General features: G+C 41.8%; 2 protein-coding genes across 5 annotated transcripts in view; one reads left to right on the top strand and one right to left on the bottom strand.

Annotated features, from left to right (window-relative positions):
- The window catches only part of slc36a1 (solute carrier family 36 member 1), a 38,107-nt gene extending 20,019 nt beyond the window's left edge, over positions 1 to 18,088 (bottom strand). The window contains exons 1-12 of one of the 4 annotated variants that reach the window (XM_027278586.1): positions 17,831 to 18,088; positions 14,698 to 14,794; positions 13,247 to 13,361; positions 13,066 to 13,156; positions 11,905 to 11,993; positions 8,776 to 8,865; positions 8,157 to 8,241; positions 6,756 to 6,983; positions 4,856 to 4,954; positions 3,437 to 3,603; positions 1,938 to 2,107; positions 1,504 to 1,538 (exon numbers count right to left, since the gene is read on the bottom strand). In XM_027278586.1, the coding sequence (XP_027134387.1) occupies positions 1,519 to 1,538; positions 1,938 to 2,107; positions 3,437 to 3,603; positions 4,856 to 4,954; positions 6,756 to 6,983; positions 8,157 to 8,241; positions 8,776 to 8,865; positions 11,905 to 11,993; positions 13,066 to 13,156; positions 13,247 to 13,361; positions 14,698 to 14,734 (1,191 nt within the window). In that variant the 5' untranslated portion in view covers positions 14,735 to 14,794; positions 17,831 to 18,088 and the 3' untranslated portion in view covers positions 1,504 to 1,518. Of the gene's footprint in view, positions 1 to 1,503; positions 1,539 to 1,937; positions 2,108 to 3,436; positions 3,604 to 4,855; positions 4,955 to 6,755; positions 6,984 to 8,156; positions 8,242 to 8,775; positions 8,866 to 11,904; positions 11,994 to 13,065; positions 13,157 to 13,246; positions 13,362 to 14,697; positions 14,832 to 17,830 lie in introns of those variants that run through there. The other 3 variants (XM_019260967.2, XM_010742923.3, XM_019260968.2) reach the window with 3 other exon arrangements.
- A 951-nt stretch (positions 18,089 to 19,039) lies between these two features.
- atox1 (antioxidant 1 copper chaperone) lies at positions 19,040 to 22,765 on the top strand. The gene is made up of 4 exons (XM_019260969.2): positions 19,040 to 19,198; positions 19,466 to 19,541; positions 21,535 to 21,667; positions 21,800 to 22,765. The coding sequence occupies exons 1-3, from the start codon at positions 19,193 to 19,195 to the stop codon at positions 21,657 to 21,659; spliced, it is 207 nt and encodes a 68-aa protein (XP_019116514.1). The 5' UTR covers positions 19,040 to 19,192; the 3' UTR covers positions 21,660 to 21,667; positions 21,800 to 22,765.
- Positions 22,766 to 25,086: the final 2,321 nt, after the last annotated feature.

Raw genomic sequence — 25,086 nt, 5'->3', positions numbered from 1 at the left:
GCATATTCATGCATAATAAAAAGACCTTAAACACCCTCGATGCTGAGAAACCCGACTTCAAATCACCACACATTTGTGCTAGATTATGAACCCTTCACATCTCCCTCGAGGCTGATGTGATTAAACTGCGGTCTTAACATCCATCATTTAATGGAGACTTTTATGCAAAACACTTAACATCACCACAAGTGGGTAGGACACATAACACCTACTCAGAGAGGGAACTTTCTATTGTATAGTGCTGGCTGTAGAGGTTTCAAATTACAGTATACCCATGAGCCTATGCATGAACCATATACAAGGTAAGAGAAAGACATAACTGAAGATGAAACAAACCCAAAAGTACCTCTGAAGAAGCTAATCCAGGTATGATTTTTCACTTTTTACGTGCTGTTGTGTGACGCTTTGAAGGTGAGGATGGAGTTAGACAAGGCGAGTTTGGACAGTTACAGTGGAGCTGTGGATCACAACCTTTTTGTCTTAATAATAAAGATAAAACTTTTCAAAGGCGTGTCAAGTTTCAAGTTTGTCATGGAGTGCTCTGACAATATTTGACAGCATCCTGCTGGCATGACAATAAAATTACAGAAAATATAGGAGACACCGCGGTGGCTGTGATTCAGAAGGTAGAGCGTGTACCATGCACCAGTCAGAAGATTGTGGTTCAAGTGTCCTTGGGAAAGATACTGAACCCCAAATTGCTCCTGAAGGTCTGTGCTCGGAGATAAATGCACAAAGCTTTCTAAAGTATACCGACCTTTGAGCTGAGACTATTGTCATTTGTTTTTTAATATAGTTCTTTCTAACAACTGAATTCATAATAGCAATTCAACGATTTCCTAACCACCACATATCGATGCTACAGTACGTGTAAAAGATAAAAAAGTATTAAAAATGAAAAGATTATATGGATACATAAAAACTGACAATGTTCCACTGTGCTATGTTTAATTGTTTGTGAACAGCATAAATCTCTTTGCAACAAGTTTTAATGACTTGTTTCATCATGCTAAACTTCAGCAAATTGCATTTTGAAATGATAAAAAAAAATCCGTATGCTATTGATTGGATACCTAATATACATATATGTGCTTTCTCTCACAATGAAAGGTGGACGTGAGCTTCCACCCTCCTCATTGCTTGTAGATTAGCCATCGATTTCAGAACTCAATTATGACTTCAGTTCCTTGTTTTTGACAAAGTAGCCGTTCTGGGGGCCTCGTTCAGCCTCTCTTTATCTACATAATAGAACAATGGTGAACCTCTACTCATTTTAACATGAGGCCCTGGCTAGTGTCATGTCCATTCATATCCCAAAATCGAATTATCGGCATCAATCACAATCAATTACAGAATGTAATCAAATAAGAGTTAGTCAACTGGTTTTAAAAACCAGAAGAGAAGAAGCTGTAATCACGTCTCTCCATGAATACATTGATTTTTTCTCCTCAGCCACATCTTCCAGCTCTTTCTTGCTGATCCTGAGGTGTTTCCAGGTAAGGAGAAATGCTTAACCCCTCAAGTATGTGGATCTTCCACTAAGGGAGAAGTCAGAAGGGGAGGAAGCAGGAAGCACCTTAACTGACTCGTTTCAGTGTGAAGGAACGGCACTTCTACTCAAGTGAAGAAAAGTTTGGAACAAGGCTTAAAGTATCCAGAAGTTCACGAGTAAAAAAAGTTGTATCACAGAAATTTGTTCTGCTTTCGTACCCTGTTAATCATCTCACCACTCCAGCTGTGATGAGAGCATTCTTCCATTTCTGCTGAAATTAAAGAAGGATTTCTATCTCCTGGACTCCTGCTGCCCTCAGCCCAATTTCAAGTTTATCATCCAAGAGAGAGCTGTTACTAAAGACCACACATAGAACATTTTGGGAAAGTAATTTTCCATCTTTCACCGATTCCAATGCAAACATTTCCCTCTTGTTTGTACTTACACGTGAAGACGACCAGGAGGCTGCGGAGCAGCAGGTCGACGGGCCTCTCCCACCTCGCGGACACGCGAGCCACGACCGGCGGTATGAGGATCTCTGCCGGAACGTAGAACTGCAGGGCGAAGGTGATGAAAATACCGAAACAGTACAGCAGCTTCACGGCCTGGTACGTCCTGGAAAAGAAGATTGATTAAGAGAGGAGGGTAAACTGACCGGAGAGTCACAGAAAGAAAAAAGAAACATCAATCATATTTAAATGTCTTTAACGCAACTAATAGAAGCCTTTCATAAAAACATAAACAAGCATTAATGCAAGACCTCAACTTTCGTGTTCGAGACCCATCAAGAAACATCATCATAAAATGAAGATGAATCAATGGGTAATTTTTGTAAACAGCAAACGCTGCTCGATTTTTAAAACCCCTTTGAGTTTTCAACCTCAATGAACAACCAATCTATTACACTAATTAGATGCATCAGTCCAGTCACATGAGGCGTTTCAAAAAGACGTCTGTCTCCTGTCGTCGTGACGATAGTAACAAGTAATGAGCAGAAAAATCCAGTCGGCGTGTTTGGTTTTAGTTCCTTTATCATCTCGGACGACGATGATGGCACAGTGGGAATAAAAGGAGCACAAGGTTGAGATTTTGTCTCAGGAGGGTGGAAGATCAAACCTCTACAAACCAGAACACACACACACGAAAATATAGTTTGCTCTGTGAAAGAGAAGATTGTTTTATATTTCATGAATAATGGCAGCTTGAAGTTAGAAACTGTAGAAGATTCCAGAGTGTAACAATGAAGAGTGACGGGTCTTAAACAGTGGTTCCCATCCTTCTTCCCAAAGACACCCCTTTTTTCTAACATTGAGCGAACTGACTAAGTGACACATTTTATGGGTATTTCATAATATATTCAATATTTAACAATAACAGAACAGAGCAACTGATAATTAACCAAACACTGAACACAATAACTGCAGGAAGTTTGTGTCAAACAAACAATTTTGATGAATTTATCTCAGATTATTTAATCTGAGATAAATTCTCCTGGTATCTTTTTTCTGTTGCTGGCCACTAGATGGCATCACAGGAACACTCCACCAACACTTTCTCATTCGTCTCTTCCTATAATTCCACTGTACTGTCGATAATGTAACGCTGTTATTGTTTGCTAAAAAGCTAATAATTAATTCAACACTGTTGTGTTTTTGTTCACATGAAATTGATCCTTCAGTTCCTCTTGAAATAAGGCACCGCCGTGCAGTGTAAAGAAAGAAGCACGTGAGTTTTTGGGAAGATATCTGCGTGCACCTTTTTCACCCTGTAGACTGAGCTGAAATCCGCCTGCCTGCAACATTTAAAGACTTTTACTCTGCACGCTGAAAAACACACGAATCAAAGCCAGAGCTGAACAGAGTGTGAAAAGAACAGCATGCTGTCAAACGTCAAATCAGGCACCAACATCTACTTGTGATCCGGTGAATGTTGGCGTTATCTTACCAGCAGTTTGGCAGGTTGAGAGTGATGCTCCCTCCTATGTGCTCTCCAAAGCACATATATCCTATGGTACCGAGGCTGATGTAAAGGAACGTGACGATGCCCATCCCCAAATACAGAACCGGGATGAAAGTCTGAGGCTTCTGCATCTTGTTCTCCAAGGGAAGAACCTGCCGACCCAGAGAGACAACCGGACTGTTAATAGGACAATGGACCGTGATGAATGTGTGATTTGTGAGTCATCCTCTCCTTTGACATTTGAACAATATTAGAGGTAACAAAGAAAAAAGGAAAATGTCTTAACAATGTTCCTGTGAGTTTCTCATTTTAAAATGTCACTTCCTCTCAGGCAGTGAGGTCTTGATTCTGGCTTATGGCTGTTATAATGAAGGAGAAATTTGTGTTGACATTTCAGCAAAAGTATTAAAATAATATTCTTTCAGCGCTTCTAATTGAATACCAATGAAGAATCTTCTTCTGCCTGCAGCTTCTGCAGATCATCTTAAAACACTGACAAGAAGAGACACACATAATGTTCATGTTTAGATATTCCAGTGTTTGTGTTCCTGCCATGTGTCCTCATCATTTTTACAATGTGGACAGTAACGTTCTCAACTCACCACCTTTGTCCTTGTCCATGAGTATTATCTTAAAGACTCTGAACATGACTTGACATGAGTATTTTCGGTGCTTTACCTTGCTGCAGACAGCCCTTTCCAACTCCAAAGCAACTCCACTGACAAAACACGTCATTTTACCTTGCAGAACACAGGAGTATCTGCTTTACCGATGCCTCAATCTGTAGCAATTTACGTTAGTTCGGATACAAACTGACGTGTCGAAACATCAAAGTCAGTTAATGAAACAAACTAACTGATCAAGGCTGTGGTGCACCACAAACTCCTTATGTTCTGTGAGGTAAAAATATGTTTTATTAAAACATAAAGTAAGTATTTTTGTGAAGTCAGGTTGCTTTGAAGAGAGCATTGACTGACGGCAAGGTGAAGCGGTGTGCATGTTACATATGGTAAGCCTACTACCCCATTTACAACAGCAATCTTTAACTGAATATTTGATCTGAATAAGGAGAAATGCAAGTTGTATCATAATTGCTGATTTCATATTAAGCTCGTTGAAATCTAAATCTCTAGTTTGGCCACATTGTCAGGAACAAATTTAAAGTTTCGAGGTCACCAAACTCTGGCTCCAAAGTTCGCCGACTTTGCCTAATTTGCAGATTGAAATCTGATCATACTGTAGACAGAATGGGGATAATGAGAAGGCTTATAATACCCGGTGTAAATGCAAAGACCCCAGATCAGATGTCATAAACCAGACAATGCATCCAGACACGCATTTCATGGTAATACCAGATGTGAGTGTTTAACATTTTCTGTCAGTTATCGGCAGCCGGTCACGTACCACTCCGATCCCTTCAAAGGCAAAGATGGCCGTCCCGAAGAAGAGAGGGTAGTCTTTAGCTCTGCCGACTTTTGGTAGGGTGATGGGGTACGGGATGTTCTGGAGAAACCAAAAGAGAAAAGACTTGAACATTATTTCTACATGATACACAAACTGTACCAGCTTGTTGAATGCTCATCCCTGACCGGCTGAGTTGTTATTTCTGAATACCAGAAAACTGTTCCACATCTAATCATATCACATTTGCAGTCAAGAAATCCATTTGGATAATTTGTGATTAAATTAAGGAACAACACCTTGTGCCAAGAGGACACCACTCTTTAGTCCTGTTGGACCAAAGCTTGCAAATTACATTAGTTTGGAATAAAATAATTAAATATGATTGAGGTCTTTGATGAGCAGCTGTGAAATAAGCAGGATAATACAAGTGGAATCATTACTGTAAAATAAACCCAACTAGGAGGAAAAAATACAGCTTAAACCCTCAAAATCTCTTTTGCACACTGCAGGTCAATCCCACGGTCATAAGACCTGTTAAACAACGCTTCGAAATGAAATACATCGGCTGGGGAAGGATCAGCAGAGTGAGCTGAACTTGCTATAATGAGGAAACCCCCCTGATGACTTCACTCTGGATGGACATATTTTATATTACTCTTAAAATGAAGGTCACAGGGATGAGCTTAAACCTTAAAACCTTGATGAGGAGTCATTAAAAATGATATGGGAGTAGGTACGTGAATATTAACCACATGAATATTAATGCATTCTGTGGTTAGAGGCAGAGCTGAAAGGCAGAAAGGGCATCGAATCAGACCTGGCAACAAAAAGAAAGATGTTCCAAGCGGTTTTTGAAAAACTTGTAGCCTTTATGCTCGAGCTTTCTAAAATGTCCTCACTCAGGTGATTCATCAGCCACAGAAACAACCTACGGGTCACATACATCTCAAAGTGCAGCAGCTTTGTACAGTTCCTGATGCAAGAAATTGCTTTTTTCAAGTCCAGGCCCGTTGTTCCACGTATCCATTAAGGTTAGAAGCTCCATGATGAAACACACTTTAACTGGAAAACAGGTAATCTGGGGACTCTGTCACCATCAGTTCTCCTGTTATCCATAACAAGTCCAGTATCCAATCAGAGAGACGGATTATCACACGGAAAGAAAAGATCACATTAGATTATTGCTTGGATTGGAAAATATATTTTCCACTATTCGCAGATTACAGTTCTGTGCACAATGAATCTCTCCCAAACACACCACAGGAAGCTGTTTTTGAGGAAAGGTCTCACTGTGGAAGCAGAAAACTCTAATAATCACTTCTCTGTGTGCTCATGCATGCAAACACAGAAAAAGCTTGACTAGAAACGAAGCTTCAAACTGTGACGGTGGTGAAAATTCTTCTATTGTCTGCTCTTTAGTATTGGTAGCTGGAATCAATCAGATAAAAAGTTAATTAAAAGTTTTGCTATTACTTATCACTTGAGTAACATTAATAATAAACATTATTGCTGATTAATTAGTTTTTTAGTGTGTTCATCTTTCTTGTCCAGATACTGAATCCCAAAAACTATAATATTGTTCTTGTATAGTATCTCATTTCCATCTTAATGACATGTTTTTAATTTTGCATCGTACAAAAACAAACAAGCAGATATGTTGCTTCCAGCTACTGTGTTTTTTAATAAATCAGATTAGGAAACAGAGTTTTTGTATTTAAAACAATAAAAAGTACATAATCTGTAGTTCATGAATGCCTGAGGGTACGAAAGGCTAAGGTGTAGTGAGCAACGATGGACGATACACAGCTCTGAAGTGTTGTTAGAAATCTGGTTCATTATGTGGATGAAATCATAGTCAGCATGAAAAAAAGGCAGAACTGAAGAGAAATCTGTTTTTTACCATGAGCGAGTAGAAGTAGATGAGGACCAAGCTGGCCGTCATGACCAGGTTCGCCACCAGAGAGAGGGGAGCCAGGTACTTCAGGTTGGGGGTGAAGACCAGCAGGATAAAGAAAGGCAGGAAGCAGAGCATGTAGAGGCGGGAGTCGAAGCTCGGCACCAGGACCTGGGTCTGGTTGGTGTAGTTCATGTGGCAGTTGAAGGTGGTGGCGTTGGCTGCTTCTACCACCTGATGATGGCAGAGGTGGAGAGGGAAGCACAGAGAAATGAGTCAGTTTATAAAAGGCAGAAGGAAGGAAAACTCTGAAAATCTGTGCCTGGATATGATATTTTTATGAGGAACCCTTCACTTTCTGTTGAATTACTCAATCATTCAGCTATGCATTACAGGAACACTAATTAGTTCACAGCATTAAAAACAAGTCTGGAAAAAGAACAAGAAAGTGACGAAAGTTTCAATGAAACGGACTCAGGATTCTGCCTGGTGTGGTCGGTGGGACAGCGGAGTCATGTCAGATAGAGACCACCATCTAGTGGTAAGAAATAATACTACACAAATGAAGTCTGTGTATGGCCACACAGAATTTAAGTGTTTGATTTGTTTACACTGAGATCTGCTTAAAGTCTTCTGGACATGATGCAAACACACAAAATACAGACTAACATCTGTGCTGTGTACACAATGTTTAAAAGGACATGGGGTCCATAAGTTACTGGTAAAAGGTCACGATAAACATGGATCAAACAACAGCTATGTAGGAAAATACTCAACATTTAACATAATAAAGAAAAAGAGACGTTCATAATGATAAAATAAATCCTGTTTTAATTCCTCTGAATGCTCCTGTGCTGTATTTGGGGTTGTTTCTATCTCCACCTCCACCAGAAATGTATCTGTAGCTTCACCAGTGCATGCTGTCATGTGTACAACAATAGCTAAAGGTCGTTTGGTGTTATTTAAATGTATTCTGTTAATGCTGGTTTCTTCTACCATCGAGTGTGGTCGTGTAAACTTTGAGAATCGACCCACTCTCTCTGCGAGCACATGTACTCACATGGGCAGTGCTCTTGCATAACTTTGGGAGCTGCCACATAAACCAGAACAACCTTCATGTGATCATCCTGACGGAGGCGATTCCACAATCAGAGTAAACAGAGCTCAGTTTGCACGCTTAAACTTGAGCTCAGCTTTTACATTCATCGGTGCATTTGAGTGATTCTGAGAGCTGTGCAGGTCAAAGGTTAGAAGGCGAAGTAACCGGTCTGTTATGTTGACACAGCAAACAGCCCCCCAGTGCAGCAGACATGTAAATCAGAGGAATTATATGTTTGAATGAAGGGATTTATGTCAAGTTGGGTAAGTTTGGACAAGCAGAGCGTGGAGTTTGTGTGTGATCGTGACCTGTTTGATATTGTCACTGAGGAAGACAAAGTAGACGCAGCAGAAGCCCAGCTGGGTGATGATTAGAAACAAGTTCACCGTGTGTCTGAAAGAGAAAGAGAAACAAAGGGTAAGCACGCGTGAACAGCAAAATGCTGAACCTGATATCAGATCAGTGTGTGCTCATACAGTAGGTACAGGTCGTCTCTCTGGCAGGATTTTTAGATCAAGTCCCTTTAAATTTGTCTCTGTCCACGGCAAAACTTTCCTGCGATGCTTCATTTCACCTCTCTGTTTACTTCTGAATCATTTTCTATGAATGTCCAAGAAGTTCTCGGGAAAAATAATCATTTGTTTCCAATTATAGAAACGTTGAACCGTAGTGTTGCCTGCAGACAGATTTCTAATTTGCTGTGCGTCGGCTAAAAGACTCTCTAGACTTCAAAAGCAATTAAATGGAGTAAATTAATTTGAAGTGTAACAGAAGAAGAACCTATAAAATAACAAGTTTACAGACCATAAGAGAGCAAAACTCTTCACCGAGTTACAGAGTACATTTCTTTTCAGAATATCTAAAAACAAACAAAGAAATTAACCCTATGGGGATGACCTGATTCAAAGACAAGAACATTTGTCTTACTTTCCCCACTGCGAGTGTCTCCTCAGCCATGAAACGTTTTCCATCCCGTACTGCACCGCCTCACCATAGGTCAGAGACGGCCTGTTTATCCTGGACGGGGGGGGAAACAAAGTCTTTTAACTGTTCACATTCAGCTGTTTGGATAAGATTACCGCTTTGGGGGATACACGCCTTTTCCATTTACACAGTATGTGTGATCCAATGTACACATTGGATGCTGCCTAGTAAAACTATGGAAAAAACCTAAACCGTGGATGAAAGTTGAAGTGAGGTCAGATCAGAGACGTAAGCAGGTTCTGCAAGGAGTGCTCGTTGCACTTTAATCTGAACAAAATCAAGTTTTCATCACTCACTGACACCGAGTTACTGTTTTCTTCTTGTTTAACCTGTTTCTGACTGGTTAAGTTTGTTTCTTTTTTAGAAATAAAGTTGCAAACAGGTTTTGAAAAGTCACTTAATATAGCGAGAACATTTCCAAGTTATCAAAACTGGTCTAGGATTGATTTTGTGTGTAAGCCTGCGTGTAACGTAGAATAGAGCTTGGCTGATATAAATGTTAAAATATCCCATGACACGCACATGTAATGACCTAATGACTTTTAATGATATTTAATGATATTTAATGACATTATTGTCCCAGATGCTTTATCTTTGTGTTCCAGGTGCTATCTGTATTGCCCCCGGCACAACAGGACTTTCCTAAAGTTTCTTTGTTTCATTGCCACATTGTTGACATGTTGGACCTGAAACCTTGAACTTTGTATCCCCAGAGAGTGATTTACTGACTGCACCACTGGGGAGAGACATGGCTTTCAGACGCCCACTCACAAGCTGAGAAAATGACATCACGTGAAAAACTGGGGTATTTTTGTCTGTTTAAATTTAAACACAAATCGAAATGTTGGTGATAAAATTCTAAGATTCTCCAGTGAGTTTGCAGTTGTTTATTCCACTAACTGAAAATTCATGGACCTGGTGGAGGAGAGTTTTTGTTTTGTTCCTCGTGTTCCTGAAGCGGCTTTGTCTCCTCGGGATCAGTGTCACCTTTCAGAATTCTTTCCCAACTGGAGATATTGTTACTGCACAAAGAAGCTGCCTCACTTTTCAACACGGTCAGATCAGCTTCTTTATTTGCAGAAAAGTCTTGCAATAAAATGAGTATGAACAAGTTTTCAGGTGAGATGAGGTCTCATTTCTTTTTCTTGGATGGCGATGTAGCGGCCCGGCTCCAGCTATCACAACATTTACTCAGTTCAAACGTTACCTGATACGGCACGGATGCAAACATGCATATTTAACACATGATGTGTACCTTTTGTGCACCACACCCTCTGCTCTAAACAGAACACTTGCACTATATTGTGGGTGTAGATAGGCCCAGAGTGTAGGTCATGTTAAAATAAGAACTGCATTCATGTACAAGCTTTTGGGTTCAATTCTTAATGTACATATATTTTTATGAACACACCAGGTTAGAGGGTTGCTTGTACAATTAAAAGTCTCGTATATATCCAAGCAAAATTAGTGTTGACAACCTTGAACTCAACAATATTCAGTTCATTGTTGGGGATACATTAAATCAATGAATCGACTAACCATTGCATCTCTAATTGGAAACGAACTGAGCTGAGTGATCAGTGGACGGGGGCTTATATTCATCCGGAACATCAGAATTTTGTTTTAAAGACTTCAAGTTCAAGAGTTATAGGTCACAAAACATAAAGTTTGCTGGTGTAGCACCACCATCTGGGCAATCAGTGCATTCTTTTGTTTAAGTCGTGTCTGGTTTTGGGAGCTTGAGCTGTTACAGTCTCTGAGAGCACAAAAGAAGATTCATCCTAACAGATACGACAGATCAGCTTTGAACCCTGACGAAGGGTAAAGGTGGGATACAATTATCAATACATGGACTGATAACTACATATTTGCAGGCTTAGTAAGTGCAACCTGTGGCTCCTGCGTGACTGTGAGGGAACAAGAGGAAGTGATAAAGCGACTCTGCGATAAAGGAAGCTCAGAAACAGGAACAGTAGTCTTTTTCCCACAGGCACTTTTCCTCTTTATTTCTCAAACTGATCTGTGACTGTGCTTCTCTAAAGGAGAAGCTTGTCGTGGAAGCTCTTCATTCATGCTCGTTATCTGCTTAATCCTCTTTAGAATGGCGGGAGGGGGGAGCTGCTGTATTTCCCTGCACGAACAGGGCAAAGGGCGGGAGACACCGTGGATGGATGGGCGGGTTGGCTGACTGCTAAAGGCAGCACAACACACACACACACACACCCACACACACACACACACACACACACACACACACACACACACACACTCTAATGGAAATCTGATACAGTTAAGAGCACACGAGTGTGTTAATCACCTCAGTTGTCACACATTACCAGCTGTAAAAGAGATAACGGATCATTTTCAGGGTTTATTTCCATGTTGGCTCAGTTGCATAACCTGACGGCTTAAAACTAGACAACAGTAAACGTCTGATTTGTGGAGCTGATCATAGGTCGCAGTTACTTCACGTCTGGCCTCGGTTGGTACATGGTCCTGTTGATTACACGGTAGAAAAAGGGTGGAGAGACGTCCCTAAATAGAGAGTAATCTGTCAGCTGGTGACAACAAACAAGTCGCTGTCGGCTTAGTAAACAAATGACAATGAAAACAGTGAAGCTGTGGTTTTGTGGCGCGTACAGCGTTTGATTATTTGGCAGAAGCGGACCTGCTGTGAGCGAACGGAGGCTGAAGAAATTATCTCCAGGCTGTGCTTTGGAAACAAACAATATATTTAAAACCCTGCAGAAGAGGACGACTTGTTGCTCTGTAAAGTTTTCCCAAAAACACTTCAAACAAGCGAAGGTTCTGCCCTCAGAGAAGAGGAGTCAACGGTTTGACTAAACAGTTTGATTAACGGTGGTTCACTGGAGCTCTCGTGTTTATATTTCAAGATTTCTGCTTGCATTGCATGATGCTGTAAAAAAAAAAAGTCTGTGCTATCACTGAGGAGGCGCTGACATCTAAACCCGGTGTTCATGGTTCTAATTTCAGAGAATGTTATCGGTTGTTTAACTTAATGTCACCTGCTGTGGAAATGCTGGTTAAGACTTTCAAGGTGTTGTTACTCACTTTGCACTGAGGTGGTGGGAACATTTCACCAGCACCTTCATACAGTGGACTGCGACCACGCCCATACATAGCAGGCTGATGGGTCCGAGCTGGACAGAGAAAGAGAGAAGAGGAGAGAGTCAGGGGATTCATTTATTTAATCTGTCCATGATTGATTGTAGCACAGCATCAAAGAGAAGTCACACCAACTATTCCACCGATTCTGATGAAACTGGAGCGTATTTTATGGAGAAAAAGATTCCACTGAAAAGAGAAGTTTTTTTTAGATTCTGGGAGAATGCTGAGTGGGAACAGAGCAGGTGTCATGCCAGAACAGGAGCTGGGCAAGTGGGTAATATAATTGTGCTCAGCAGCTTCTATGGACATGATGGCAGAGGAGAAGAGAGTGAAGAGGACGCTGACGGAGGAAGCTAAGAAGAGAAAAGGAGAGAGTGAGCGAGCAAGAAGCCGCCGGACAAGAGTAAATGTGGGACTGACTTTTAGTGGTTGGTGAGAGCTTGGTGAAATAAAAGGCTGAAAGACAGACGCCGAGCTGGGCTGACTGCTGCTGGACTAGACAGTGAGATCAGCTGCTGCTGGGTCTGCTGTTGTTCAAATTTATTTAGAGTATTAAATATGAAGTGGGGCGTAAAGAAAGTTATAAGTTCAGTTTTATCTTACTGAACACCTGTTCCATGACGATGCTCTCATGGTATCACTGTATCTCTGTTACTCAATGTCCTTCCTTGAATGCAAATTTAATTTGAAGACGTTAAGTTTATTGCTCCATCAGTATCACTTCAGCCTCTGAATCATGAGGCTTGTTTCAGTTTGACACCATGAGAATGATTTCTATCACGTCACATGATTCTGTGAACACGGATGGGAATGCTCATTACACACAGCAGTGAAAAATCTAATTTTAAAGCCAAAAATAACACCCCTGATCATTAAAATCTGTCCTCATGAATACAACCAACTTCCTCTAATGGCAGTTCAAGCTCACGCCTGCACTGTCATCTGACCACAACATACTTCCCCTGACAAACGGCTAACTGTGAGCCCGACTCCAGCCTGGCTGTGTTTGTAATGTCACAAATTATCTGACAGGGACGGGAAAATAATCTAATTTTGCATTTGCAGACCTGACATGTGATCGGATAATAAAATCCGTGTACTCACCACCAGGCCTGCGTTCTTGACGGCCAGCGGCAGCCCCAGCAGCCCCGTACCGATGTTCCCTTTCAACAGGTGGATGAGGGTCTGACAAAAACTGAAGAAGCAAACAACAACATAACATTTCTTATTGTATATTCAGATCATTTGGACTGTTTCTGATGACCGTTGAGTGCATGTTACTGACGAGGTTCCTGTCCGTTCTCCAATCCTCTCGTAGTTGCGTTGAGGTCTGGAAGGTCCAGGAGGTGAGGGACAGAGCGCGTCCATTTCTGAGGGATTCTGGTCAGAGAACAAAGAAGCTGAGGAGGGAAGGGATGAGAATAAGTGAGGGCAAAAGCCTGCGTCACACAGCAGTGTTAATATGTGGGAAGCTCATTGAGTTAATGAGTTAACTGCACTTTGTGATTCTCCTGCATTTGGTTCAAACATTCCACATATTGTTTTGACTGCTGTACTAAGTATTGATACTTCAATACGATGTGTTATTCGACTCGCTCTCTTCCTAATGTCAGAGACAGAGCGTGACACTGTAGTACACACAGTGTACACGCACGGCTCACAAAGTAAAACACACCATGTTGGTTTTGATCAGCTACGTCGATAGCGACGAGCCTCCTCCGCACACGGCTGTGAATCATGGGTTAAAAAGTCCGAAATGTTTGATTTTTGGAGGAAACTTGATTTTAAAAAAATACTGCCAGCGAGAAAGAAACAGAGAGATGCAGGGCAAGCAGGTGTGTGTGCAGGAAGAGACAGGTGTGTGTCTGTGTGTGGGCAGAAAATCGAGGTGAGCAGGTTAAAGTAGTTCACTTTAAAAAGTAAAAGTTACACTTGCTATTCCTCAGTCACATGAACACAGCACACTGCTTACTGCAGGGCTATTGAGGCCACGCCCCCTACCTGCACAGGTGATTTCTGTACCTGGAGCTGGACTTGATAAAGTTCTACTTACAAATAAATCTGTTGTCTTTTGTTTTATTTTGCATGTCTGCTTATAAAACATTTTATATTTATGTTTGGATATGATAGTTTACAGTTAAATCCCATTGATTCCTATAATTCCCATAGAGTTTCTGATTTGGGATATTTCCAAAATTACCCAACTTAACTTCCTATGAAAAGTTTCTGGAAATTGAGCAGAAATTGTTCCAGCTCTTTGCAACCATATTGCGAGAAGCTCTCATGACTCTTATTACTTAGGAGTAGCGAGGAAGTGTTAGGGCATGTTCACGTTCATGTTCATGTTCATGTTCATGTTCAGTGTGTGTGTGTGTGTGTGTGTGTGTGTGTTCATTGTTGCATCAGCGGGCAGAATGTCTGGTCACAGCGTGAAAACTTAAAGCGAAGTGAAACTGAGGCCCCTGTGACTACACAACAAACACTGACAATGTCACCTGATGGTTTTGTTAAGGTGGCAGGAGACCTTTGTGTTCTTTTAATAAATAAATCAGAAGTACTGCAGCGTTGTCACAACATGTTGAATATATAATGTGTTGTTGTGACCTCCTGCCACACAGTGAAAGCCTCTTTGATGATTCACCGTCTGCCCGCCACGTGAGATTACACATAATCCCACTGTGTCTGTGTGTACAACTACGGACTACACTCTGAAGACAGGGCGCTTGTTTTCCATACCTTCACCTCGGATATCTACATCGCTGGAGGCCATCATGTTGGGTGGTTTAGTGAGCGGCTGGGCGTGGTCTCTCCCCCAGCCTCGTGGATCCTAACACTGGGAGATCAGGGAGTACAGCATTAACAGCTACCCACTGCGAGACACAGAGACGTGGTCATTAACACCGCCGGGGTCCGAGCAACCGCCCGCGAATGACGGGGTCGTTTATTAGAGGGTTAACTTCAGGGTGAAAGGAAGTTAGAGCAGCCGGAACGTGTCCTGTAAATAACATGCGGCCCCTTTTAATTAGTGGGAAATAATTGCAAATTTTGATTATGAATCACAATAAGTGTTAGTTGGAGCAACAGAAGAAAATGCTCTGTCAATTTCAAAGTAAAACCGCCTGATATATTATGAATCCAAGGTATAATGCAGCTGAGAATACGAGAGAAGTGACTTGGCCTTCAGTTTGATGTCGACTACACACCTGTAAGGTTTCAGGGCTGCATGTTACGTCATCGTGCCGCTACAGCGACAGACGTTTAACACCTGTCGGAGGTGTTACATGTCTGTAAAAGCCGTAGCTCTTGCTGCAGCAGGTGTCTGCGCATAAGCAGAGAATCACAAACGTCAAACCTGACATCCTCAAATGTCCAGATGTTCAGTTTATTATCATATCAGACAAAAAAAATTGAAAATATTCACATTTTAGAGGTTGGAACTAAAAAATTTAGACTTTTTTTCTTTATTTATTGTTTGTTTTAATATTCAACTAATCGATTCATCGTCTAATCGTTCAATCATCATAATAAACTCTCTCCGACACATGTTGTGCTCTTGTTTTCTAAGAGGAGAGGTTCGGATGAGAAGGTGTGCAGATCAACGGTCAGCTTAAAGCCAGACACGCTGGTTCTGTCTCTGAGCAAGGCACTTAACCCGAGCGCACTTAGCCACGATGTTACATAAGAGCAGCGTGAAGACAGTTAGTTCAAGCGGAGCGTGTGAGAGCTGTGTGTCGCTGCTGCCGCTGCTTCTAATCACACGAGGATTTGTACAAAGGCTTTGCTGTCCACCTGCCTGAGGACAAAACAGTTCAGACTAGGACTGTCACAGACGTTATTAAAGACGTGCACTGTTTATTTTACGTGGACGGGCTGCATCAGTAACCGGCAAAAACACCCTGAGGGTACCATGGTGATAAAATCCAAATCTTTGTTTGTTTATAACAAAACTCGTGTTCCTGTGTGACACAGCCAGAGAGAGGAGGAGCAAGCAGGTGTGTGTGCAGCGAGGTGTAGGTGTGTGTGCGGGAAAAAAAAGAGAAAGCAAAGCAAGATGAGCAGCAGTTGCACTTGTGCATGTTTGCTTCATGCCGTGGTATCAAAAGAGGCATCGAGTATCGGTTCTTAAAATTCTGCTGTCGTGACAACCTTAGTTCGGACACTGCAGCGTTTTTAGAAAACCAGAAAAAGTGTGAAGTCGTTCTCTCGGTGGTCATAATGTCAAGGCTGGAGAGCACACTTTCTTAAGCTTTCTGCCACAGCAGGTTCAGATCCATTTAATTATGAAAGTCACGTTTTAAAGAAGAACAGCGTGTGCGACTGTAACCAGACCAAAGTCTTAATTATGAGCTACTCAGCAACTTCAACACAATGTGACGTGACATGAAGAGACTGTGACTGACTTCTTAAATATCCTGATGTGTGTTCTACAGTTTCTTAAAGACAAACTAACTTCCTTAAAAGAAAAAAATGCATCTTTAATGGTCCCAGCTCACCGAGTTAACTCTGGTCACTTTATTCTCTCGTCCATTCATACAGTGATCATGCAAGGTGCAAACTGCTCATCACCTGGGGTCCAGTATGTTGCTCGAGGACACTCGGACTGAAGCTGCAGAGAGATCGAACCACCGCTCATGTGATGAGTGGACGACCTGCTCTAGCCTCCTCATTAAATTACATAATTTGCCTTTTTATGAACTGTTACAATTAGGCTGGTTCATGTCTGACGTGCTGTTAAATCTTATGTAGGCTCATCGCGTCATCACTTATAGTTGATATCGCTTATTTAGTCTGATGTTGATTTATTTAGTCTTTATCTTTTATCTTATTTAGCTGATTATTGCTCATGTAGTCCTCTGCAAAGCAACGTCTGCCTGCAGCACCATACACACCATCATCTTCACCCCCTTTCTGTGATCTGACACCAACGTGGTCAATCACTTTTTGAAGTTGTTGCACATTATTCAACTGTGAATTTGATCTTTTATATACCTTTAATACATATATATATTTGTTCTTAATAGATGGTTACTTGTTTACATATGTTGTTTTTGTTTTTTATTGTAGCAAAAAATAATTTATTAAAGTATTTCTGATTCTGTTAGACTGAAGACTCAACGTACAGAAGGAAAGCAGCAGATCCTCACATGTGGAGAGAGTGAATACTTTAAATGACACCCGGCCTGGTCAGTCAGACTAACTGACAGCTACACACTCTTCTGTAATAAGTCATTTCAGGTCAGACATCAGAAGCTACATAAAAAAAGGTGCAAACAGTGAGCTTTATATTCAAAGGTCTGAATGTCAATATTAAACCTGATAGTGGACGCAGCTGCACAGTGTTTACAGAGGACAAGTTAACACGCAGCACATTCCGTGTGTATCCAAGGTGCGGCCAAGCCTGATCAACAGTTTATCAGTTTACACTATTTGATCTGTGGTTGTTCTGGATTTTACATGGCTGCACACACACACACACACACACACACACACACACACACACATAATAACTCTCTGTAATGGACAGATGAAGATCAAACCAGGAAACAACATTTAGATTTAATCATTTAGCTGACGCTTTAATCCAAATTTGGAGTCTGGGGGAGCCGGGGATCGAACCGCCGACCATCGGGACGACCCTGTGCACGAACCGTTGGATGCTATCCGACCCACGCAGACAGCGGAGAAAGGAAGACGAGCTAAAAACGCTACCGAGAGACTAACAGGAGCACAGCAGGACTAACACAGGTCGGCTACACGGAGCAGCTTAGCTGTTGTTATGTGTCACAGCCCTCGGGGTTAGCCGACGTTAGCCGTCTTTGTACCCGTAAACAGTCAACACAAACGGCTCGCGACGAACCGACCAACGTACCTGAAGCCGCGCGTCGTCTCTCCCGAGTCTCGAGCTGGCGCTTTACACGAGGCTACCGTCGCCGCAGACCTCTTATTTTCATATCGCAGTCATGTCTGGTTGATCAGAGCACACACGGCACCGATTGAAGGCAAAGCAGGAGGCGGCTCGGAGAGCGGCGGAGGGAGGGAGGGAGAGAGCCAGCGGTGCGGTCACATGACCCCGGCCCAGGCCCGGGCGTCTGCGTGCGGGTTTGACGTGGCGTTGCCATAGATACGGATTAACAGTTGGTGCGTTTAAAATAGCGCTACGTTTAAGCGCAAAGTTTAACATGTTTAAGCTTTGTTTGTCGAAATTTTGACAACTTAAAAGCACGCTTTGGTTCTCTTTGTTTAAATCTAATATAACTTGAGAAAAAATGCAAGTCACTGCTCTGTTAGTGCTTTTATTTTGAAAGTATTTGAACGACATGGCGTTGCCATAGATACGGGTTAACGGTTGGTACGTTTAAAATAGCGCTATATTTAAGCGCAAAGTTTAACATGTTTAAACAAAATTTCGACAACTTAAAAGCACACTTTGGTTCTCTTTGGTTTAATCTAAAATAACTTGAGAAAAACGCAAGTCACTGCTGTTAGTGCTTTTATTTTGAAAGTATTTAAACGACATGGTGTTGCCATAGATACGGTTTAACGGTTGGTACGTTTAAAATAGCGCTATGTTTAAGTGAAAGTTGACATATTTAAGCTTTCTTTGTCGAAATTTCTACAAACTTACTTCCGTCAGCTTTGGTTCTTTGTTTAATTTTAATATAACTTGAGAAAAAACGCAAGTCACTGCTGTTAGGGATTTTATTTTGAAAGAATTTGAATCGCTTGGTTTGTGATCCGGGGGTCGGGCCAGACTACATTAAACTTCCTTTTAAAGGTTATCTACACGGTTTATATTTAATTTATTATGTCTCCCTCTGGTATAATAATCACTTAAAATCCAACTGAAAATAAATTAAAATAACATAAAGGCGTTTGAGATGTAAAAAAAGAGAGAAGCTTCCGGGGTGACGTTTGCTGTGTCAACCAAAATAAAAGCATAAAGGAAGTGGGTTTACATTTAACTGTATTATAAATCAAAGCGAATTATTTATATATAAATACACACATTTTGTATACTTAACCTAAAAAACACGCAATTTAAAAATATGCACATCTACAAATAATGTACTTTTTTTTTTCCATACCGGAAGTCATGTTGCGCCGTTAGTTAGCTTCACAGGCTAACCGGGGTGTGCGGTGCTCACATCACCTGAAGGTTCACAGGTGAACGTCCACAGGTGAACGTCACAGCTGCTTTCACTGTCCCGGGCTGCGCCACATCTCTTGAAACATGACCGTAAGTTCTGACTTCTACATCTTTATCTTTAGTTTGTCGAAATGAAAGCAGCGTGTGTTCAGCTAAGCAGGCTAGGCTAGCTCTGAAACTTGTTGTTTTTTTATTTAAATCAGAATAAAAGTCGTTTCACTGACAAACACTCCCACAGACTGTGATCTGCACTCATTGTTCGTCACAGCTTAGAAGTCACATTCAGTGATGAACATGATCCGTCAGAGGATTCAGTGTCAGTTATGTAACAGCAGCGTTATTTACACTGTGTGACAGAAACACGAGTTTGAGGTGGCGATGACCTGCGAGGGGTGTTCAGGAGCTGTGACCAGAGTGCTCAACAAGCTGGGAGGTGAGACACACTCACACACACACACACAGAGACACAGACAGACAGACACAGACAGAGACAGACACACACACACACACACACACACACACACACACACACACACACACACACAGACAGACACACACACTCTCACACACACACACACACACACAGACACACACACACACTCTCTCATACACACAGACACACACACAGAAACACAAACACACACACCTCACACACACACCACAAACACACACAGACACAAACACAAACACACACACACTCTCTCCTCCACAGCACAGACACACACAGACAGACACGACACACACACACACACACACACACACACAGACAGACAGCGACAGACACACAAAGACAGACCACACACACAGACACACACACACAGAACAACACACACACCAGACACACAACAAACACACCACACACACAGTCTTTCAGATGTGCCTCTGCTGCAGTAAATAAATGCTTCCTTTGCATATTCTCTCTTAAAGCCAAAAGCTGAAAGTCTGGAGCGTCACAAGAAGACAACAAGTTATTAAATGATAATATTGTATTTAAACTCATAAGTCATAAATCAATGATTTTTAATAGCACATTAAATACAACAAGACATTGCCCAAAGTGCTGCAAACATCAAAACAAAATAAAATACATTAGGAAGGAAGAAAAAAAAAAAAAAATAAAACAAGTTAAAGACAAATTAAGCAATTACATAGAGTAATGGATAGTCATAAATACTGTAGACAATAACAACATTGAGAATTGATAAACTCTTAAAGGGCCAGCGTGAATAAATGTGTTTTAATCCACGATTTGTAAGGCGTTCCACAGTTTTGGAGCTGCCGCTCAGAAAGCCCTCGGCCCTGAGCGCCAGTCAGATCTGAGGAACTACTATCATAAGAAAATTGGGTTGGGGGTGTCGAGGACTTGACACTGACACAGCAGAGTAGCGAGGAGTGGATGGGACGGCGGAGAAAGTATAAATAGTAAATTAGTAAATATAGCAGAAATCCGGTCAGGATAAAAGAGGTGCTGGCGGCATGTACCACCGTGGTATAGGTCATTATACAGACAATCGCGTGATCAGGAGTTTTAGTCTATTCATAGTCAATTCTATAAGGAGCTGGTAACCAATGTAAGGATGCCAGGACAGGCGAGATATGTTCACGCTTGCGTGTGCCAGTCAGGAGCTCCAGCTGCAGCATTAGATATTTGTGCTTGGCCCATTCTAACATACAATCCTGGAGGAAACGAAAGCATGAGTGACCTTCTCGAGGTCTCTAGGGGAAAGGAAGGGTTTGACCTTGGCTAAAACTCTTAACTGATAAAAACTGGCATTGGTACTGAATATTCGAGTATCAGCTACCCACGTGCTTTGGTCTATAAATATTGACGTTGTTTTTAAAAAGTATCCGTAGTTTTACTCCAAGTTCAGCTTTTTTTTTAGGACGCACTGTGAAACTAAAATCAGAATGCAGTGATCTGCACAAACTTTTCATCCTGCATCCTACTGAAACCAAATTAAACCGAATCATCTGTTGTTATTTACATATTACACATCTTCTCGGCTTCTTTGGAGTGTGAGTTGTAGCTCATGTGAAGTGTTTGCAGACGAGGTGAAGCTGAATCAGCAGCTCTCTCGGTAAAAGTAAAAGTGCAGCTTGCATCACGTCCTCCCCCGTGACTTCTTGGCTCTGAACGTTGAGTCAGACAGAAAGTCACCTGATGCAGCGCTGCTTCTTTTTTTTTTTACTTTGGCTTAGTCATTAAAAGGTCAAGTGCTTCAGTGACATCTGTCTCTCAGTGTGTGCAGAGACGTTACAACCAGAAACTAGTGAAACACACACTGACCTTTAGATCATCTTAACATCGGGACTAAAGCATCTCATGGTGAATCTCATACAGTCACTGTGAGTGTTGTTGTGCAGAGCGCGCTGCAGACCGTCTCAGGTTCAAACAAAGTGCCTCTTTGTTCTCCGCGCTCTCTCAGATGTGAAGTTTGAGATCGACCTGCCTAAGAAGCTGGTTTGGATCGAGTCCGACAGAGACGTGGAAGTTCTCATGGAGACACTGAAGAAATGTGGAAAGGAGGTCAAGTACAACGGCACCAAATGAAGGAACAGGTGACACGACGGACATGAAGTGTTATCACAGATTTATGTTTATTTTTCCACATAATTATGTTTATGATCTCCATAAACATGCCGTGAGCGTCGGGGGCCAACATATCCAATAACATTTTTCTTTTTCTTTAGGAAATCGTCGCTGCTGATGCAAAATGAAGATTTATTCTGGATTTTAAACTCGCTGCCTGTCAGGAAGAGTCTGATGGATCTGAGTGACCGCCCCCTCCCCCCTCATTTAAATGCCAAACCGCTCACACGCACAAAAATCCTCCTCGGATGCAGATCGTCTCTCAGTGTTGCGATTTACGAGGTCAGAGCTGCCGAGCATGTTTAGAGAATGACAACAACCCCGAAGATCGTGGCGTTTGACATCCTCTAACTGTGTTTAGTCTGTGATGGAGGTGACATGATGATCTGGCCTGAATAATCACTCGACACGTCTCCAACATATTTTCTGAGAAAGAATAAATCGCAGCCTTTCCTGTGTCGTTAAATTGACAGTAATATTTTACTTAATAACTAACAGATGAGCTGTACAGTGACACCGTGCATGCTCTTCAACATGAACTCCAGCTGTAAAATCAGAAACATCGGGACATGATGGAGATTTGAAGCATTTATTATGTCTGTGAGTGCTTGCAAAAGGTCACATTAAAGCTACAAAATGAGACACTAGTAAACTTCCTTAAACACTTAAGTACATTCCCTGGATTGTAAAGTTTAGTCTGCCTGAACCACGACTCGGTATTATTGCATTCATTGGATTTAACATGAGGAATCATGTGTCATCTGATCTGTAGACCTGCACCGAGGAGGAAACTCAGTCCCGTCTCTCTTCCCTTCAGGGACCACCTGCTGGACTTTATCTTCCATCACAGTTTACACTCTAAAAACACATTTAGAACATATCATGTTGATTTGATTTTTACTAACATGTATGTGTTTTCTGTTCACAACCTCAAGCCCTTGATGTAATTCACTCTTCATGTTACTTTAGGAGAAAGATAATCACTCTGTCTCGGGCTTTTGTAATCTGTCTTGTCTTGGTATGTTCTGCACACACAGAGGAAATAAAAGTTCTGCCTCCACACGTCACTCTAGTTTTACTATTCATAATACTTTGTCTTTGTAGAAGTTACTAAAAAACTATTTATAGTGTCCAAAAACTTTGATTTGGGGAAGGAAAACTTGCTCCTTTTACAACCCAGTCCATGACTGACAAGCTGCTGCTGATAAGACAGAGATATCAGTCACGAGTAAAGATTTTATAATCTTTACTCTTAAATCAAAAATCAAACAGTCTCAGTTCTCTGTCCCGTTCAATAACTTAGGATTGCGGAAACCTGAGTGTCATTCTTGCTCTCTTGAAATATTTCAAGGATCAGATCGATTCTGCCTGTGAATAATCCAGGACATTGTCATGCATGCCTTCATGCTTGACTGGATTCTTGTAATTCTTTCCTTTATGGCATCAGTGAAAATCCCTCTACTGTCTGCAGCTCATTCAAAACTCTCCTGCCAGGATTTTCACGACCACATCACATCGATCCCGGCTTGTTGTCTATCTGTTCCTTACAGAGCTGATTTTATTGATTACTTATAACGCTCTGAGAAGCCTCACCCCGTGAGGTTATACAGCTGAGGTCAGGGCTCCAAGACCTGTCTGAGGAGATCAGGGCTGCTAAAATACACTTTTTAAAAGCCTTTAGTTGATTCTGTTTGTATTTGTGTTTTTTGAGTTTTATAGCTTCTAGTTCAGCATCATTGTGGTTTGTTTTAAATCCGTGACAGAAATAAAGTTTATTTTACTATTAGGAAAGGAAAACTCCCCCATAAAAAAACCTTTTTAACAGGGAAAGAATTGGAAAATGAATCTTTAACTTCTTTTTAACTTCAGAGCTTCAGTAAGAACACACACATCCAGCTGTTGGCATAGACGGTCCTGATGAACGCTGAACCTCTCCCTGCTCTCTCGTTTGTGTGAAAATGTTCAGGTTGCATAATAACTTAATGTTGCGACCACCAGGAGGCGCTGTGTGATCAAGCCTTGCCCACTTCCTTCAGAGCTTTTTAATTGTTGCTCCAGGAGACAAGAAGAGTTTACTAGTTTGGAATTAAACAAAGAATTAAATATAAGATGATATAATCTTCACATTGATAAAAACTCGTAGGTCTCTTTGCTGATGTGGCTTCTGTCTGGAGATAAAGAAACCCTCCTCAGCATGCACGAGTCTAAAATGCAAATAAGTGAACATTGCTGCAGGTGTTTCACTTCTGTGCCACGTTATAATGTGTGCCATGTGGTCTTATATCTCCTGAATGTACATTTGAAGTTATGCAACTACAAACTTAAAGATAACATGTCATTGATCCCCCCACGAGACAGACCAGTACAGCATACAGATAAAGGTTTGTAATGCAGCTGATATTCCTGAGCATTGTGTAAAAATGGTGATGTATGATGGTTTTGAATTTTGAGCTTTAACAACCTTTTGGCCAAAGAAATGATCAGGCTGCTATCACAGACAGACCCTGAGCCGCTGCCCTCACAGCCGGTCCAACCCTTGCGTCGTCACCATGAGTGACACCCAGCAGGACGGTCACCACCGAGGCGTAGAAGAGGGTGCCGCCGCAGATGTAGACGGTCCAGCCGAGGTAGCGCAGCAGCTCGGGCATCTGCTGTTCGATGGAAACCAAGAAGGCGACCAGAGCGGCGGCGCAGAGAGCAACTGCAGAGGAAGCACAGGAAGCATTCAATGAAATGTCTGTCAGACAAAGAGCTCAGGAGCTTTCAGCTGCCCTGGTGCGTGGCAGTTTGTCTGTATATGCTTAGAACTTTGCTTTGTCATACCAGAGAGGATGTTGAGGACCAGAGCAGCGATGGCCTTCTTTCCTCTGCTCAGTGCAGGCCTGACCGTGAACACAGCAGTCAGAGACAGCACGCTGGAAGCAGCTAGAAACATCCACGACAAACTGTAGGTACCTGCAAGCAGACGGGTTCAAATGTTATGGTGGTGCAGGTTCATGTGTTCTTATGTGTTCCTCAGTGTTAACCCGAAGACGCCTCACAAGGCCTCAACAGAAGGACTGTGTCATCCTTCCCTCCTTCCCTCCCTATCTATAGAGGAGGTGTTTCTTTTCACAACCTGCCAATCCAAATGTTGTTCTTATTAATTCTTCTGTCTTACAGTCTTGCTGTGACTTCAACATACATTTCTACGTGTGTCGGGAAAGTAAAAAACAAAACTTATTTTGATGTTTTATAATCTCCACAAACAAAGGATGACATCATGCATGCTTACCCAGCCAGGCTGGAAACGTCATGCAGCTGGAGACGCCTTGGTAGATGCTGCAGCCGGCAAACAGTCCCTCGCTGGCCCCCTCGGTCTCCACCAGCCACTGAGGCGAACAGAGAC

This window comes from Larimichthys crocea, chromosome I, assembly GCF_000972845.2.
Source record: "Larimichthys crocea isolate SSNF chromosome I, L_crocea_2.0, whole genome shotgun sequence".
NCBI classification, from domain to species: domain Eukaryota; kingdom Metazoa; phylum Chordata; class Actinopteri; family Sciaenidae; genus Larimichthys; species Larimichthys crocea.
The sequence above is the reverse complement of the archived record's forward strand: the minus strand, read 5'-3'. Positions and strand labels throughout refer to the sequence as shown.

Excerpts from the sequence above, each read along its gene's own strand:
- atox1 (XM_019260969.2), top strand. Across the intron at positions 19,542-21,534 it reads AGTGCTCAACAAGCTGGGAG|ATGTGAAGTTTGAGATCGAC; the intron begins GTGAGACACACT and ends GCGCTCTCTCAG.